Source organism: Propithecus coquereli, unplaced genomic scaffold (genome assembly GCF_000956105.1).
Source record: "Propithecus coquereli isolate 6110/MARCELLA unplaced genomic scaffold, Pcoq_1.0 Scaffold19, whole genome shotgun sequence".
Lineage (NCBI taxonomy): Eukaryota > Metazoa > Chordata > Mammalia > Primates > Indriidae > Propithecus > Propithecus coquereli.
The window spans coordinates 9290131-9304962 of NW_012143856.1; the positions used below are offsets into that span (position 1 = coordinate 9290131).

The 14832-nt window shown below is 37.6% G+C and overlaps 2 protein-coding genes across 2 annotated transcripts in view; one reads left to right on the forward strand and one right to left on the reverse strand.

Moving 5' to 3' along the window:
- Nucleotides 1–5477, reverse strand: part of EIF2A (eukaryotic translation initiation factor 2A, 65kDa) — a 34475-nt gene extending 28998 nt beyond the window's left edge. Inside the window, exon 1 of the mRNA XM_012642902.1 lies at nucleotides 5360–5477. Within this exon, the coding sequence (XP_012498356.1) occupies nucleotides 5360–5387 (28 nt within the window). The 5' untranslated portion in view covers nucleotides 5388–5477. The remainder of the gene's footprint in view (nucleotides 1–5359) is intronic.
- A 188-nt stretch (nucleotides 5478–5665) lies between these two features.
- Nucleotides 5666–9714, forward strand: SERP1 (stress-associated endoplasmic reticulum protein 1). Its single transcript, XM_012642905.1, has 3 exons — nucleotides 5666–6126; nucleotides 6414–6489; nucleotides 7704–9714. The coding sequence occupies exons 1-3, from the start codon at nucleotides 6043–6045 to the stop codon at nucleotides 7742–7744; spliced, it is 201 nt and encodes a 66-aa protein (XP_012498359.1). The 5' UTR covers nucleotides 5666–6042; the 3' UTR covers nucleotides 7745–9714.
- Nucleotides 9715–14832: the final 5118 nt, after the last annotated feature.

Sequence of the window (14832 nt, forward strand, 5' to 3'; positions counted from 1 at the left end):
GGCTGTCACCATGAGGACCCTCCCACAAGCTGTTGCTGCAAGTAAACACACTTAAGATTAAGAGCTCTCTTTTAGAATTCACACACAGGTCTAGGATAGCAAAACGGCACATTGTTAATATAGTCCCAACGAAACTGCAGTATAAGTAGAAAAGGTTGATGAAATCAAACCATCTTCTGTTACCTTAACTGCTGGCTGCAAGAACATACGCCTAAACTGACTGGCAAAGAAGAAAAAGAAAAAAGCTTTTACCCAGCTCATCTCAGCTTCCTGTGTTCTCCTGAAACTTTTAACTAGTAGCCTTGGTCCTCCATATTTGATTTTGCTGTTATTACCAACCATTATGTTTACTTGGGGAAAACTCAAAGTTTTTGTACATTACTTAACTGGCAGCTGTACCCCAGAATCCATGAAAGTAAGTAGCCTTTTTGGCTACAGTAGTGAGAACTTTCATGGTATCCAGGGCAACCAGTAGAAGGTTTTTCTTTTCTACAATTTGTATTTCTTATCTATTTCCCAAACTAAAACAGGTAGAAGACCCCAAAGGAATGGGGGAAGAAAATCCATTTAACCCGCACTTTTTCACACACATATTCACCCTAAATCTTTTTCCTTTTGAAACGGGGTCTTGTCTTGTCACTCAGCCTGGGGTGCAGTGGCAATGATCACAGCTCGCTGCTGCCTCAAATTCCTGGACTTAAGTGATCCTCCTGCCTCAGCCTCCCAAGTAGCTGGGACTACAGGTGTGTACCACCATGTCTGGCTAATTTTTTAAAACATTTTTGTAGAGATGGGACTTTGCTATGTTGGTCAGAACTTGAACTTGAATTTCTGGCCTCAAGCAGTCCTCCCACATCAGCCCCTCGAAATGCTGAGACTACAGGCATGAGCCACTGTGCCCAGCCTAATAACCCAAAATTTCAGAAGGCAACAGAAAAGTCAGTGTGAAAATTGTCATATCTTTCTTGCTCAAGTAACATCCAAGTCTCCTGTGGCCTCTAATTCCTGGTTTTAGTATGTTTCTGGAGAAGGAAAATCTTGAGTCAAATTAATCAACTGCTTTTCAACATGTACATGTTCACATTTGAAATAAAGAAAACTTTTAAAAACAAAATCCAAAGGTTACATTTTCAATAATTCCATTTACATAATATTCTTGAAATGACAAAATTATCATGATACCAGACAGAGTGATTATAAAAGGTAGAGCTGGAAGAAAGATCTAATTACATAGAAGGGTTGCACAGAAGTTTTTTGGTGGATAGAGTTCTATATTCTAATAGCAGTAGTTGCATGAATCGATACATGTGATAAAATTTCTTAGTATTTTTGTTACATTCTCTCTCTCTCTCTCTCTCTCTCTCTCTCACACACACACAAAGAGACACAGGTAAAATCTGAATAAGGACGGCAGTTCAGTAAATACTATTGTACCAGTGTCAATTTCCTGTTTTTGATAATATACATTTATATAAGATGTTATCATTTGAGAAAATTGGGTGAAAAGTACACAAAACTCTCTTTACTGCTTTTGCAACTTCTGTGAGTCTTAAATTATATCAAAATGAAAAGCTTTTAAAAATCATTTTTGGTAATGTTTTGTTCACAATTTAACAAGAAATTAAACCAATTGCAAGTTTAAGTTTTCAACACTGGGTTTTACTTGGGAATACTGGACAAAAGTACAGAGTTATAATCAAATACTGAATAGACTAAGATTTTGTACTAAGGTAAAAACATTTCAAGAGACAAAAATATATATCAAAGCTACTATGAAGGCTGACAATATTGATGGTCCTCCCTCCATTAAACTAGACAACCTTCTTTGTACATGATACTTTATGATAGATATGTCTGTCTTAGGATATCAATTGAAGTGATTACCAATTGAATTCATAACAAAAATCATATTGGGTCATTACAGTTTTGTTCATAAATATAAATCACTATTTAAAACAAATATTTTATTCCATACCTCCCTATAGAGAAGCCTAACTAGGATAAAGTGCTGCAACACATTTTGCACCTCTAAGATACTTTACTAGATTTAATCAGTTTTATACAGCTTCCTCATACAAACATGTTTTTTTTTCCTTTTTTTTTTTTTTTAAAAAGTGTTTGGTCTGTTCCATTCGAACGCTGTTGAAGCAAGAGACAGATTCACAGGACCGCCGAACATGCTGCCTCAAATCTGAATAAATTATAAACAAAGTTTATTAGGAGAAACAAAATCAGGTCTATAACAAAACATAAAGTGTTCTGCAAGTTAATAAAAACAAAAATAAATATGGACTAAAAACAAACTCTTTTCAATACACAAACAAATTTGTTCTACAAATAACTTTTTAATGAGGAATCCATTTTAATTAGAAATGTCTGAATGTGAAACGGTGAATATAATGTATAGTTAGCTTAATACAGTGTCTTCAGACTTGGTGTGATTCCTTATTTTTAATTATTTCCTCCTTTAATCAAAGGGTATGAGTAATATGTTCTATTAGAAAAAACTAGAATGCAAACAATTCCTTTCATTACAACAACAAATAAATGCCAGAGTTTCACATAGTAACTGTTTAAAAATAATAACTGAAGTTGTATTACATAGTATCTTTTCTAAACTTACTAGTCTTTCTAGAGACTCATATACTATTTATTGCTCCAGGTTTGAGTTAGAATGAGAAAAACACTGGGGTGTCACAAACCAGGGTCCCATGTCAGCGATATAGTAATCTTTAAAATATGATACTTTCCCCAAACCTTACATTTCCTGAACTACATATCAGTTTAGGAAAATGTCTCAATTTTGAATAGATTCTCTCAATGACCTCAACTAGGAAAGCTGATTAGTGAACATGAATTTCACGTAATGGACATTGTTGTTTTACGTGCCTAGCATCTAGCCCCTTTTCTTTAGGAGACATTAATCTTTTGTGAACTATCTAGTAGTTAAAATATAATTTGGTCCTGACCATCTGACTAAAAGTTGGCTGATGCAAAGATGAACAGGAACCAAGCAAAGTCACAGCTAGCCTTGAGACTTTTGCTGAGACTACTGGCAAAAAATAATGCTCTTTCCTTTAGAACTACTGGGCTGGTTGAATGTTAGACTGATAATGAATTTAATCTAGAAGAAAGCAAGGATCTAGGGATGAAGAAAAACAGATTTCTGAAGCATGTGAGTACCTGCATATGGCAGTACTGGAGCTTTTAGGGTACATGAGTTTAAAAAAAAAAAAAAAACAACTCTTTTCATCTGCTTTGGTTTTTTTGTCATTTCTAATTAAGAGCCATGACTAATAAAATTTACTGGATGATTTCCAAATTATTCACAACTCTAAAATCCCATCAGTCCATGTTTAACAAAACACTATGGAAGTAAAATAATCTATTGTTGAGTGAAATATCTACACTAAGAACATTTAAAAAATTAAGCAGTGTATTCTAGTGAAAGAAAAATGGATCATGGAGTTGAATGATCTGAATACATATAATCCCAACCTTGCCAATTTGCAGGGTGAATCTGACCACACAATCTCTCAGTATCTCTAAGAATATGAGGGGTAGACTGAATAGGTAACCTTTAAGCTCTTACAAAGTCCTTGATTTTAAGCACTGCAAGAAAACAGTCATCCTTGGTTAATTTAACTATAAAGTAGTTATCCTTTGTTAATTTATTTCTCCGTTAAACATTTAGAGTACCTACTGTTTACCAGGCACTATACTAGGTACTGAGAAGACAGAGATGAATAAGACCCTGCCCTGACATCAAGGGGCTCACAGTCTAGCAGAGGAGAAAAACTGAACATCTAGAAAATTATCCCATAAGTGAAAAAAAATTTCAATTATACATGAGGTACAAAAATAGACTGTGGAGTGACTGCTAGTAGCAAGAGTGAGGAAAGGCTTCACAGAACAATGATGTCTGATACGAATTGTAACAAATGAAAAGAAATCTGTCAAATCAACAAGACGAACAGAATATTCCTAGGCCAAAGAAATAGGTTATTCAAAGGGATTTACAAGCAGGTCAGTATTGATGGAACACAAAATAAGATGTGTTGGTAAGAAAATAAATGAGTGTCAAGAGCTATTCAAGGATTATAAAGGGTTCCCTATGCTATGCTACCCAGGACAGAATTTACCCTGTAAGCAGTGAAGAACCACTGCAAGCATTTGAAAAGTTTATCAGATTTTAAAATATAATAATTTTTTATTAGAGCTCAAATAAGCATTTAGTATTCAAAAATTGTAAATAACATACAAGCTACCTTCATGAATCTAGAGAAAAAATTCATTTAAGTATGTAATTATGTAACTATGCCTTTTAAACAGTTTTTGCCTAACATATTATCTAGCAGATTACAGTCATCGATTGATACATGATTGATGAATAAACTAGTAGATAGACTGAATATGAGTAGGCATGGTGCTTAATACCAAAGGTCTTAAAATTGTAGAATAGCAAAAAGTGCAAAAACTTTTCAGGTTTCTTTCAAGTCTCAGGGAAAAATGATCCCCTTCCTCGAACTGTAAACGACCTTTCTCGTAATGACTTCTTTTTTCCTCCTATGTAGTCACTGCCACTTATTCAAAGTCTTCTTTTCCCTCCCAACTCCCCTCTCCTTATTTGATACTCATATACAAGGACTCCCAGGCATACCCTAGTCCAGTGTCTTCTTCCCCGGCACTGTCCAATACTGACTTTATTATCTTCTTCAACACTACAAACTCTCCTCAGCTTCAGTATCTCAGGAGTCCTCTACTAAAACGCTCATAGACATTTCAGTATCAAATGTTGCTAGAATATTTCTATCATGCTCACTACTACTCCCCCAAACCACACCTTCATCATTTGAAATGTGCACTACCACAGCTCCACTCTTACTCAGTCCTACAAACCTCTTTAAGGCAGGGAGTACGAAATTCAGAATTACGTAAGTCCAGGTGTATTTAATGTGTGTGGTCATTCTACAGGACTAAAGGATATGCTTATCTTTTGTTCTTATTACAGAGCTAAATGACTTCACAGGGACCCATGTAGCACCAGTATTGCAGACCCAGAGTTCACAAATTGAACTAGTACTTTCTGTTCTTCTCCCCCGTCTTCTATTCCTGCAGAAGACCAAGAGGCAGGGAAAAATGACGGATGGGTAAAAGGGAGGGGGAATACTGGAGCCCAGGGGCGGAGGCTTCACTTCCGATTGCCACGCGATATCAAGAAAGCCAAAAAGTCTGGCTTCGCAAGCCACAAGAAAAGGTGGATCAGACTCCAAGCCTCCTCGAGTAAGTTCTCAAGGGCAAAGACAGAAAACGAAACTGCTCTAAAGAAACAAGAGTCCCTTGCTTGTTCAGAACTCACCTGTCAACAGCGGCGTGGACGGCGCCATGTTGTCCCGTGTGAGAGTTCACGAGGGCCGAACCCAACCCCTACACGTCTCCTCAGCCGTGGAGACTGCGAGTTGGTGTTTCCGGGGCCACCAGCCTCGGGGCCGATTCACTTCCGGTTGCGGAGACAAGAGGAAAAAGGAGCCGAACGCGCACGCGCAAGCACTGGAACGATGCTTTACAGAGCTTGGGAGGGCTGGACTAGGGCGATTGTGCTTGCTCTCGCTCTCTCTCTTCAGAGGGCGGAGCCCGCCCTTCCGCGGGGCGGAGCCCGCTTAGTGCTGACGTTGGCAGCCGAACCCGAAGTAGTTCGAGGCGGCGGGCTGCACCGTCAGGTTGTGTTGCGTTTCCTTCCTCTTTCACTCCACGCTCCCGGCAGCGGCGCGAGGGCGTCCCGGCGGCCTGCTCTCTTCCTCCCGCGCACCCTCCTAGCTCGGCTGGTCAGTGCGGCGTCGTCAGTCAGTCGACAGCCCTTGCCCCGCTAGCGCTCAGTCCCCGCGCTCTCCGCGCCCAGGCCTTCGGCTGTAGCTCGTGCCCGGCCTGATAGCCTCGGTGCTCCGGTGGCGCGGGCACCCGGAACGGAGCCTCGCAGCGGCTCGAGGATTGGCGAGCGTGCGAGTGTGAGGGGTGGCCGGGGCAGGTGGTGGCGCCGCGAAAATGGTCGCCAAACAGCGGATCCGTATGGCCAATGAGAAGCACAGCAAGAACATCACCCAGCGCGGCAACGTCGCCAAGACCTCGGTAAGGAAAGAGCGGGCGCCCCTCTCCGTTCCACAGCTGGGGCTGAGTCCCGGGCCCTGGGGCCGCGTCGAGTAGTCTTCCGCAGACCCGGCCGACTCTGGGCTCCGGGTGCCGTGGACGGCTGGGAGCCCGAGGCTGCGAGCCGGACGCTAAGTCGGGGGGCTTGGGAACAGAGGGGAAACCTGTGAGGTGAGGAGGCCTGGCGACCTGGCCCGGGGTGCAGGCTTTGGAAGCCTGGGATCCGAGTGGTTTCTCTGCATCTGAACGGTGGATTTTCGCTTTTGCAGAGAAATGCCCCCGAAGAGAAGGCATCTGTAGGACCCTGGTTATTGGCTCTCTTCATTTTTGTTGTTTGTGGCTCTGGTAAGTGTCCTGGGGGATCCCATCGGGTAGAGTCTTGGGTGAAGGGTTTGGGATGACGTGGTGACGGATCAGTGGTGAGACCCACCTGCGTAGTTCTTATTCCACCTGCCAGAAGCGCCATATAATTCTATTTTGTATGAACCAAATTACTTGTCCCACATATGCACAGAGGGTGGTGCTCCAGAAACTTCTCCCAGCTTGATTTGTGCTCACAGGAGATCAGAAAGGAGGTCAGGTCTTTGGTAATAATCAAGTTGGAAGAAATTTAAGACCAAACAAGCCGACGAAAAACTCACGGAATGAGAATTTAGAATGTAATGCAACTACATTATCAGTGCCTTTGCAAAGAATCTTATAAACATCAGGTACATATGGAGTTAGAGCTTGATTTAATATGTACCAGAACCTAATGTCTTTGTGTCAAAATTGGGTGTTTTATAGAATAAAGCTTGTGCAAACAATGGGTTTACTATAGAGGAAACGTACCTGATTGACAATTTAATATACGAGACAAATGTTTTTAAATTAATAAAAAAAAATTGACATGTGGTAAGAAAAATTAGGTTGTCTGGGCAGTCTGTTACAGTAATAGACATTTGCCTCTGCAAATGAGTTACAAAATGTCTTTCCTCTCTTCATTTATTATCTTAATATGCAAGCTGTTAAAATTGAAGTAGATGTTTCTGTTTCCCACATTCTAAAGTTATTGAGATTTCTGTTTAACATTTCACTTTGCCTTTCTCCTAAACTTACCAATAGGAAGCTTTCCTGATAAATGGCCAAGAGCCAAGTAGTTTATATAACCTAAAGATGATTGAATTTCAGCTTTGTGAGAATGAGGAAACATGAATATATTATAGACCAGACCTTAAAAAGATGCTTAATTATTTAGGGATAAACCAAAAATAACTCTGTGCTAGAAAAACCTATTTGCTTTGGTGCTTTAAGTTCTTTCTAAAAATGATTAGTTATCTGCAAACCTCACTTGGACACTTAGACATAAAGTTCACGGAAGCTGAGATTTACAAAAATAACTTAGGGGCATTTGTTTATTAAGATAGACTTGTCTTCACTTCTGATTACAATGAAGTTAGGTAGCATTTGCAAATATTAAGAGTATCCTTGGATTCTTCATCTACCTTTATAAATATTTGCCAGTCTGCAGACCTATTTTAATTAAAGCTTATTTTAATATTTGCTCTTTCTCTTTACAGCAATTTTCCAGATTATTCAAAGTATCAGGATGGGCATGTGAAGTGACTGACCTTAAGATGTTTCCATTCTCCTGTGAATTTTAACTTGAACTCATTCCTGATGTTTGATACCCTGGTTAAAAACAATTCAGTAAAGCATCCTGCCTCAGAATGACTTTTCCTATCATCCTTCATGTGTCATTCCAAGGTTTCTTCATGAGTCATTCCAAGTTTTCTAGTCCATACCACAGTGCCTTGCAAAAACACCACATGAATAAAGCAATAAAATTTGATTGTTAAGCTACAGTAGTGGACCCTACTTATTTAGTCAGTGAAGAGTGAGATTTTTATGTGGTTATTGAAATAGTATGCAGAATGGGCAATTAGAGTAAATCTGTGTAGACAGTGTCTAGATTTTGTTAACCGTAATGTGTAACTGCAGTTAGCTTAATTTAAAATTTAGAGTCTTGTGGTTTTTATATAGCTAGGCACTTTATTACTCTCTCTTGAATTCAAAGCACACTCCCTTATAGGGTCATGTAACTGTCCTGTCATAAGGTGCTTACAAATGGAACAACTACATAGTTAGCCTAGTTTTACCACAACTTTCAGCATCTAAAAATTTTAAAAAGCTTCTAAATGCCTAATATAAAGGGAGATGCTTATAGCCACAACATCTATTTTAACAATATAGTTTCTATTGTACTACCTTGCATTTTGCATGAGCGAGTATAGTAACCTAAGATGCCATTAAAAAAAAATCGAGCATTTTGTAACTTAATCAGTCACTGAGGTTTCACTAAAAGCTATCATGATGGAGTGAAGTCAGTCTGGGAAGGTTTGTTTATGTCACATTGATTTTACCAGAATTATTTTAATATATCAAAGGGATTTACTATGCTAGACAAAATTTTAGGGAAAAATATTACTAAAAATGAATGTCCCATCAGGACATGCTGTTGAGTCCAACATGCCATAAGACATCTTAGCATGTTAATATAATAGCACTTTTAATAGCAACAAGGCACATCAACTGAAAAGTATGCTTAGTGTGGAAATGCTTTTTCTAGATTTATAATTGAAATGCTATTAGGGTACTAGATACATCAGTGACATTTGGAATTAAATGGATTTACTGATAAGGATCAATCTTTAGTCTTCCCTTTGTTGTATGATTTTTATAGATTATGATTGATCAAATTTTCTTTTATTAATGGTAAGAGGGTGATAGGGCAGGTTTTTGAGTTTTCTAGTACTGTTGAAAACTGCAAGTATTGGCTATTTATATACTTAGCCATAACTTGAAGAAAAAAAGCCTGAGCAGTGTCTATGTAGTAATGAATTGGAAAAAGAAAGCTGCTTATATTTGCTTTGTTAATTGCCTCAGGATATCTCTTTTAAAATAAGCTGTTTTAAGAGGAACAGAAGGGAAATCTACCTAGTCTATAACACAGTGTGAACCTCATTGAGGGCTTCTGATACCCTCAAATATGGAGAAGAGTAAGGGAGAGAAGTGGTTAAGGATGGTTGAGAACTTAACTACTCTGGAATAGTAAAGGAATCAGCTGACCTTGGGCCAGCAGGTTTTTAACTGAATTGTCACCTGCCTTTCTCACCCAGTAAATCAACCCCTGTACTTGTTTCTCTCTTTGAAACAAGCGTCTTGGTTAACTAATCCTATTTTATTGTAACTTTAAAAATGAAAGTTATTGCTCTAAATTCATAGCAGGTGCCTTATTCTTTGCTTTGAGTCAAACCATTCCATATGAGAATTTTCCTTGATTTACTATAGATAATTGGCTTCAAGGTGTTTTTTGTTTTTGTTTTTTCATGTACAATGTTTTTGATTAATTTGTTAAATCACTATAGCCGGCAATCATTTTGCATATGTAAAATTGCATTCCCTTTGTATTTCATGTGTAATTTACCAGTGGAGTACATTTTATATTCAGGTTGGATTATGCATGTTTGGATAAACAAAAACTGTGTTTTATTTGACTTCTCCTTTAAAAATAAAGTTCCCGGAATATTTGATGCTTATCTTCTAAAAGAAAATGATTTTATAGACTTACCTGAGTGTACTTTTTATAGTTAGTAGCAAATGATTGTAAAGAATGCCTAGTATTATGTTGTACTTAAGTTAAAAGAAATAGTACCCAGGGGCACGGATGTAAGGTTTTATAACTGAAAATGGGTAGTAAGAAAAAATATATAAAAAGCACAATGAATTAAATTTTTTCCACTTAGGATTTACTCATCTCATTGTTATCCAAGTCAGGTTCAAGGAAAAGGACAATTCTTTGATCTCCCTTTCTCCGTTGAATTTTATATATCACCTAGTGTTGAGCACAGTATGAGAATAAATACTTTGGAGTTGTCTACATTATCCAATTACTCTTTGTGGTTTAGCTCTAACATTTCAAGGAGTTGTCAGTTATTTCATTTTATCTGTTGGGTTGTATAGTATATAATGTTGCTCAAAATGATTAAGTATATAATGTTGCTTCCAAAATAAGTAAAAGATTTTCATTGTAACAGGACACATCGTAATGGGCTTTGACTTACATTAAAGAAATATATGTACTCAACTGCAGGGCCATGTCTCTTCTCACTGAGGTTACTGGAGTTCTGTTGGCACAAAGGACATCTATACAGAGCTGGATTATGTTCTTGGGCTCAGTAGCAGATTCACCAACAAAACTTTATTGTGCTTTAACATCTGTGAACTTTAGAGCATCATTAAATTCTCCATTTAGAAATTGTTCTTTAGTTTGATTTTCCTTTACCTACTTTTAAGTTAGTTTTTTGATTTATTGTTTTAGATGCAAACCCTAATTTCAAGAGATAGAAGTTGGCTTCAACAGCAAACTCTACATCACTCCCTTAGAGAAGATTTTCTATCTAAACTTAGACTCATTCTAGCTGCTTGTACTTCTTTATCTTCAAGTTGAATTAGGATAACATGTCCTTATTTGGAAAGAGTACTAACAAGCAATAAAAGGCTAGAAATTAAACTGAAGGGGAAAAATTAACTGTCCAGGCTTAGTTAACTCATATATGTCACAGAATTCATATATATCACAGAAACATAAAGATAGGACATAGGAAATTTAGTCCAACTGCTTCAATTAATGTATAAATAAAACTATGCATTTATTCAATGAATATTGAGTAATTTATGTGCCAGGTATGGCGCTGTGAATACATAGAGCCCCAGCACTCAAGTATCTTTCAATCTGGTGGAGTGGGAACAGACAATAAAATGAAAGCATGATCATAATTGCGATAAGTATTTCAAAGGAAAAGTAAAACCAGTTAAATCAGGTTTTTTTTTTTTGCCATCATTTAACTAATTGAAGCAAAGCAGAAATTAGAACGAGTTTCTTGACTCATTGTACTTTATAGAAATCATAGGAATGATTGCAAAACTTAGAACACTTCTGTTTTCATGATGAGCCCTTTCCTACTTCTTTTACAAAAGTTCTTTAATTTTTTTTCAACTTGCCAATTTAAGGAAGAATAAAAGGAATTTGTCCTTTTATGGATGCAATTTCTTTTGAAAATGAACTCAAGTAACAAATTTACTATTGGTGTTTACAGCACAAAAATGCAAGGATCAAACCAGTAATGTTACCACTATGACATTCAAGATTACATTTTTAAAAATTCTTTTGTTACAATTTTGTTTTAAAATTTTTTATCTGTGACATTGGGAAATCTAAAAATTATTTTTATCCTGATTCAAGCAGCAGAGACAGAAAAAATTATTTTAAAAATTGTTTTTAAAAATAAATAGTCCAGTAGTCCAAAAAATGCAGTAATGTGCTCTCCATAGATACTTTTTATAAGAAAAGGTCAGTAAATAAAACATGTATGAATTCTTTTCCAGTGTGCAAATTTCTACTTTGGGATGCAGATAAAATTAGAACAAATCTATAAATTTAAGTAATTAAAACTATGATGTCCATATCATTAAATGGACTAATAACAAGTGTTTCTTTTTTTCTGTTATGGAGAAAGCCTCTCAGGAGAGTGAGAATAATTGATTTTGAACTGGAATAATTGATTTAGGAACTTTAGAAATGATCTTGATTGGCCCCTTTATTTTACATTTGAGGAAATTATGGCCTAGAGAGATTATCTTTCCCAATACCAATGAACAGTAGCCAAACAAGGATTAGAAAACTGATTTGCAAAGACCAAAATGGCTCTTTTGTATGTTAAGTGCCAAGGAATTATGTTACTTTAAGAATGTCTCCTTTTACCTTCACAGATTATGTATTAATCTCATTAAACCCCAAGAGTTTTCCATGGAGGTAAAATCTAAAGATTTATTAAGCTTCAATAGCTTCCCACTGCCATTGAGATGAAATAACTCTTTATCATTGATTTTTCCGAATACTTTACAACCTACCTTTTCAGCCTTGTCCCCACCGCTTCCCTCTCTAGAACTGTTCTAGCTCAAATTTTTCAGATACCTTTACTTTGTTTTTGCTCATTTTCCATACATTAAAATACTACCTACCCTTCAGATCCAGTTTTAATTTCCCCTCTGAAAAGTTTTCCCCTGCCATAGGAGTCACAAACACTCTCTTTGGAATTGGTGACTCTGGATCAGTAAGCATTTGTTATGTTGCCATGTTTATTAATTTTGTTTCTTAGTTTCTCAGGGTATGGAATCCTTAAGGACAAAGGCCATATGTTCCTCTTTTTCACTTTGCCTATTTTCACCACCCCCAAGGCTAGTATGGAGCTTTACATAAATACTGGGAGATTAACATATTAATTGAATGATAAAATGAAAAAGAACAACAAATGCCTTATGACATCGGAATAATCTTTAAGAAATGTGTCTTTTTGTAAAATCCTCTAACTGGTGTAAGTCATCCAGCTACTTCCAAACCTAGTGACCTCTGGTTGATAGCTGGGTTCAGCACCAGAATTCAGTTTCTTTACCCTTGAAGTAAACTCATCCAGGATGGGCTTGATATTTGGAAACACATCAACAGTGTGATATTTGCCCTTCAGTCATATTTGAGAAGCATTCATAATAAGTGTCATTGAGAAAATGAAAAAGTGCTTTATCAAAGAAAGCTGTAACCAGTCAGTCTGGTTACAAGGAAAGAGTCAAATAGCCATGCTTGCTGTGTAGAGCAGGTGCCTGTGGGCTATCAGCTGCCCTTTGTCCTAGCCCTATCGTAGGGCGGAGGAAGGGGCAAGGACACCACACAGGTGTGCCCTTCTCAGTGACAGACCTGTGCAAATCTGGCAGGTGCACCCCACACAAAATTCAGCCCTTGAGAAGAAATAGCTTGTTCTTCTCGCGAAGGAATTCCCCACAGCAAGGCCACACCATGTTGACTATCATTTAGAATATGGTGTGGTTATCAAACCAGATCTCATGCATTGGGCAAAGGAGACTTCCAGGGTTCTTTTGGGAAACTCGTCTACCAGACCATACAGAGTGCCCAACTTGCAGCATGCTTAGCTCCTGACATCCAGGAGTGCCATGAGACCGGGGCAGAGCCACGGAGGTGCTGCACATTTGTTTTCTGTTTGATGTGTGGGGCACTAATAAATGCACAATTGCAGACTCCAAAACGTAAACACATCCAGGATTGAGATAGGTTATAATTTCTGATAAAGCCTAAATCGTAAAGACAAATAAACAGTGGGAATATCCAAGTATATTTCCACCTAGTTCCAGCCTTGGTTACTAGTGAGCAATCCGCCTGTTAGTTATGGATGGATTATGTGAAAAAAGGTACCACAGACAATAAAAACCATCCGGAAAGTCATTTGTTCTTGAGAACAGTATCAAAATGTTTTTCAAGGCCAGACACCTTTCTTTTTGTAAACATTCCATTAAAATCCATCTGCGTTGCCAAGTACATGCAGGGAAAGCTGACCAGGGGAGTTTAATACCCGGCCTGGTCTAATCTCCTACTACTCAGAGTTTAGGCAGGGGACCAGCAGTTACCTGGAAGCCTGTTAGTAGTGCAGTATCTTGGGTCCCACCCAAGACCCACTGAATCAGAATCTGCATTTCACAGGATCCTCCAATGATCTGTCTGCAAATAAAACTTTGAGAAGTATTGAAAAGAGCCCTGAGTTCTAGTTCCAGCTCTAGAGCTAACTAGTTACAAGTCTTAAATCCCACAACCTCTTTGGGCTTCATTTTCTTTATCTGAGGAAAAGAAAACACCCTCTTGCCTCACACAACTGTTATGAAATCTAATCATGGTAAAAGCACTTTGAAAAGTTAGAAATATTCTATGCAAATAAGATACCACTGACTTTGTGAACTGCAAAAACAAAGAGATCGCTGATAGGGTGAAGCCTTCCTTACCGAGAACAAAAAGGAATCATAGGCTTCATATTTGACCTGGCAGAAAGTCACCCACCCTCTTAGGATCACTTGCTATTTATAAATCTCAAATGATAACTTTTACCTTTCCAAAGTTTTACCTTCTGACCGACTCTCAAAACTTATAGGACTATGAAGAATATTCAACTATTTAGCCCCCAACATAAAATTCTTTACCTCTTCATCCATGTTGTAGCATGTAACAGTGCTTCATTCCTTTTTTTGACTGAATGCAGATATACCATATTTGGTGGATCCATCCATCCATTGATGAAGATTTGGGTGGTTTCCACCTTTGATTATTATGAATAATATTGCTGTGAACATTCATGTACAAGTTTTTGTGGGGACATATGTTTTTATTTCTTTGGGGTATACACCTAGGAGTAGAATTGCCAGGTTGAATGGTAACTCTACGTTTAACTTTTTGCAGAATGCCAGACTGTTTTTCAAAGTGGCTGCACCATTTCACATTCCCATCAGCACTGTATGAGGGTTCCAATTTTTCTACATCCTTATTAACATATTATTATCTGTCTTTTTTATTCTAGCCGTCTTAGTGAGTGTGAAATGGTATCTCATTGTGGTTTTGATTTGCATTTCCCTGATATCTAATGATTTGCATGTGCTTGTTGGCCATTTGTATAACTTTGGTGAAATGTCTGTGCAGATCCTTTGCCCATTTTAAAAATTGAGTTATTTATATCTTGTTATTGAGTCGTAAGGGTTCTTTACATAGTCTAAATACAAATCCTTTATCAGACATATGATTTAAAAGTATTT

What these genes read in the sequence shown, in the direction of transcription:
- SERP1 (XM_012642905.1), top strand. Translation starts at nt 6,043, where the DNA reads ATGGTCGCCAAACAGCGGATCCGTATGGCCAATGAGAAGCACAGCAAG. An exon ending in GCAACGTCGCCAAGACCTCG is followed by an intron (nt 6,127 to 6,413) that starts GTAAGGAAAGAG and finishes TCGCTTTTGCAG; the next exon opens with AGAAATGCCCCCGAAGAGAA. An exon ending in TTTTGTTGTTTGTGGCTCTG is followed by an intron (nt 6,490 to 7,703) that starts GTAAGTGTCCTG and finishes TTCTCTTTACAG; the next exon opens with CAATTTTCCAGATTATTCAA.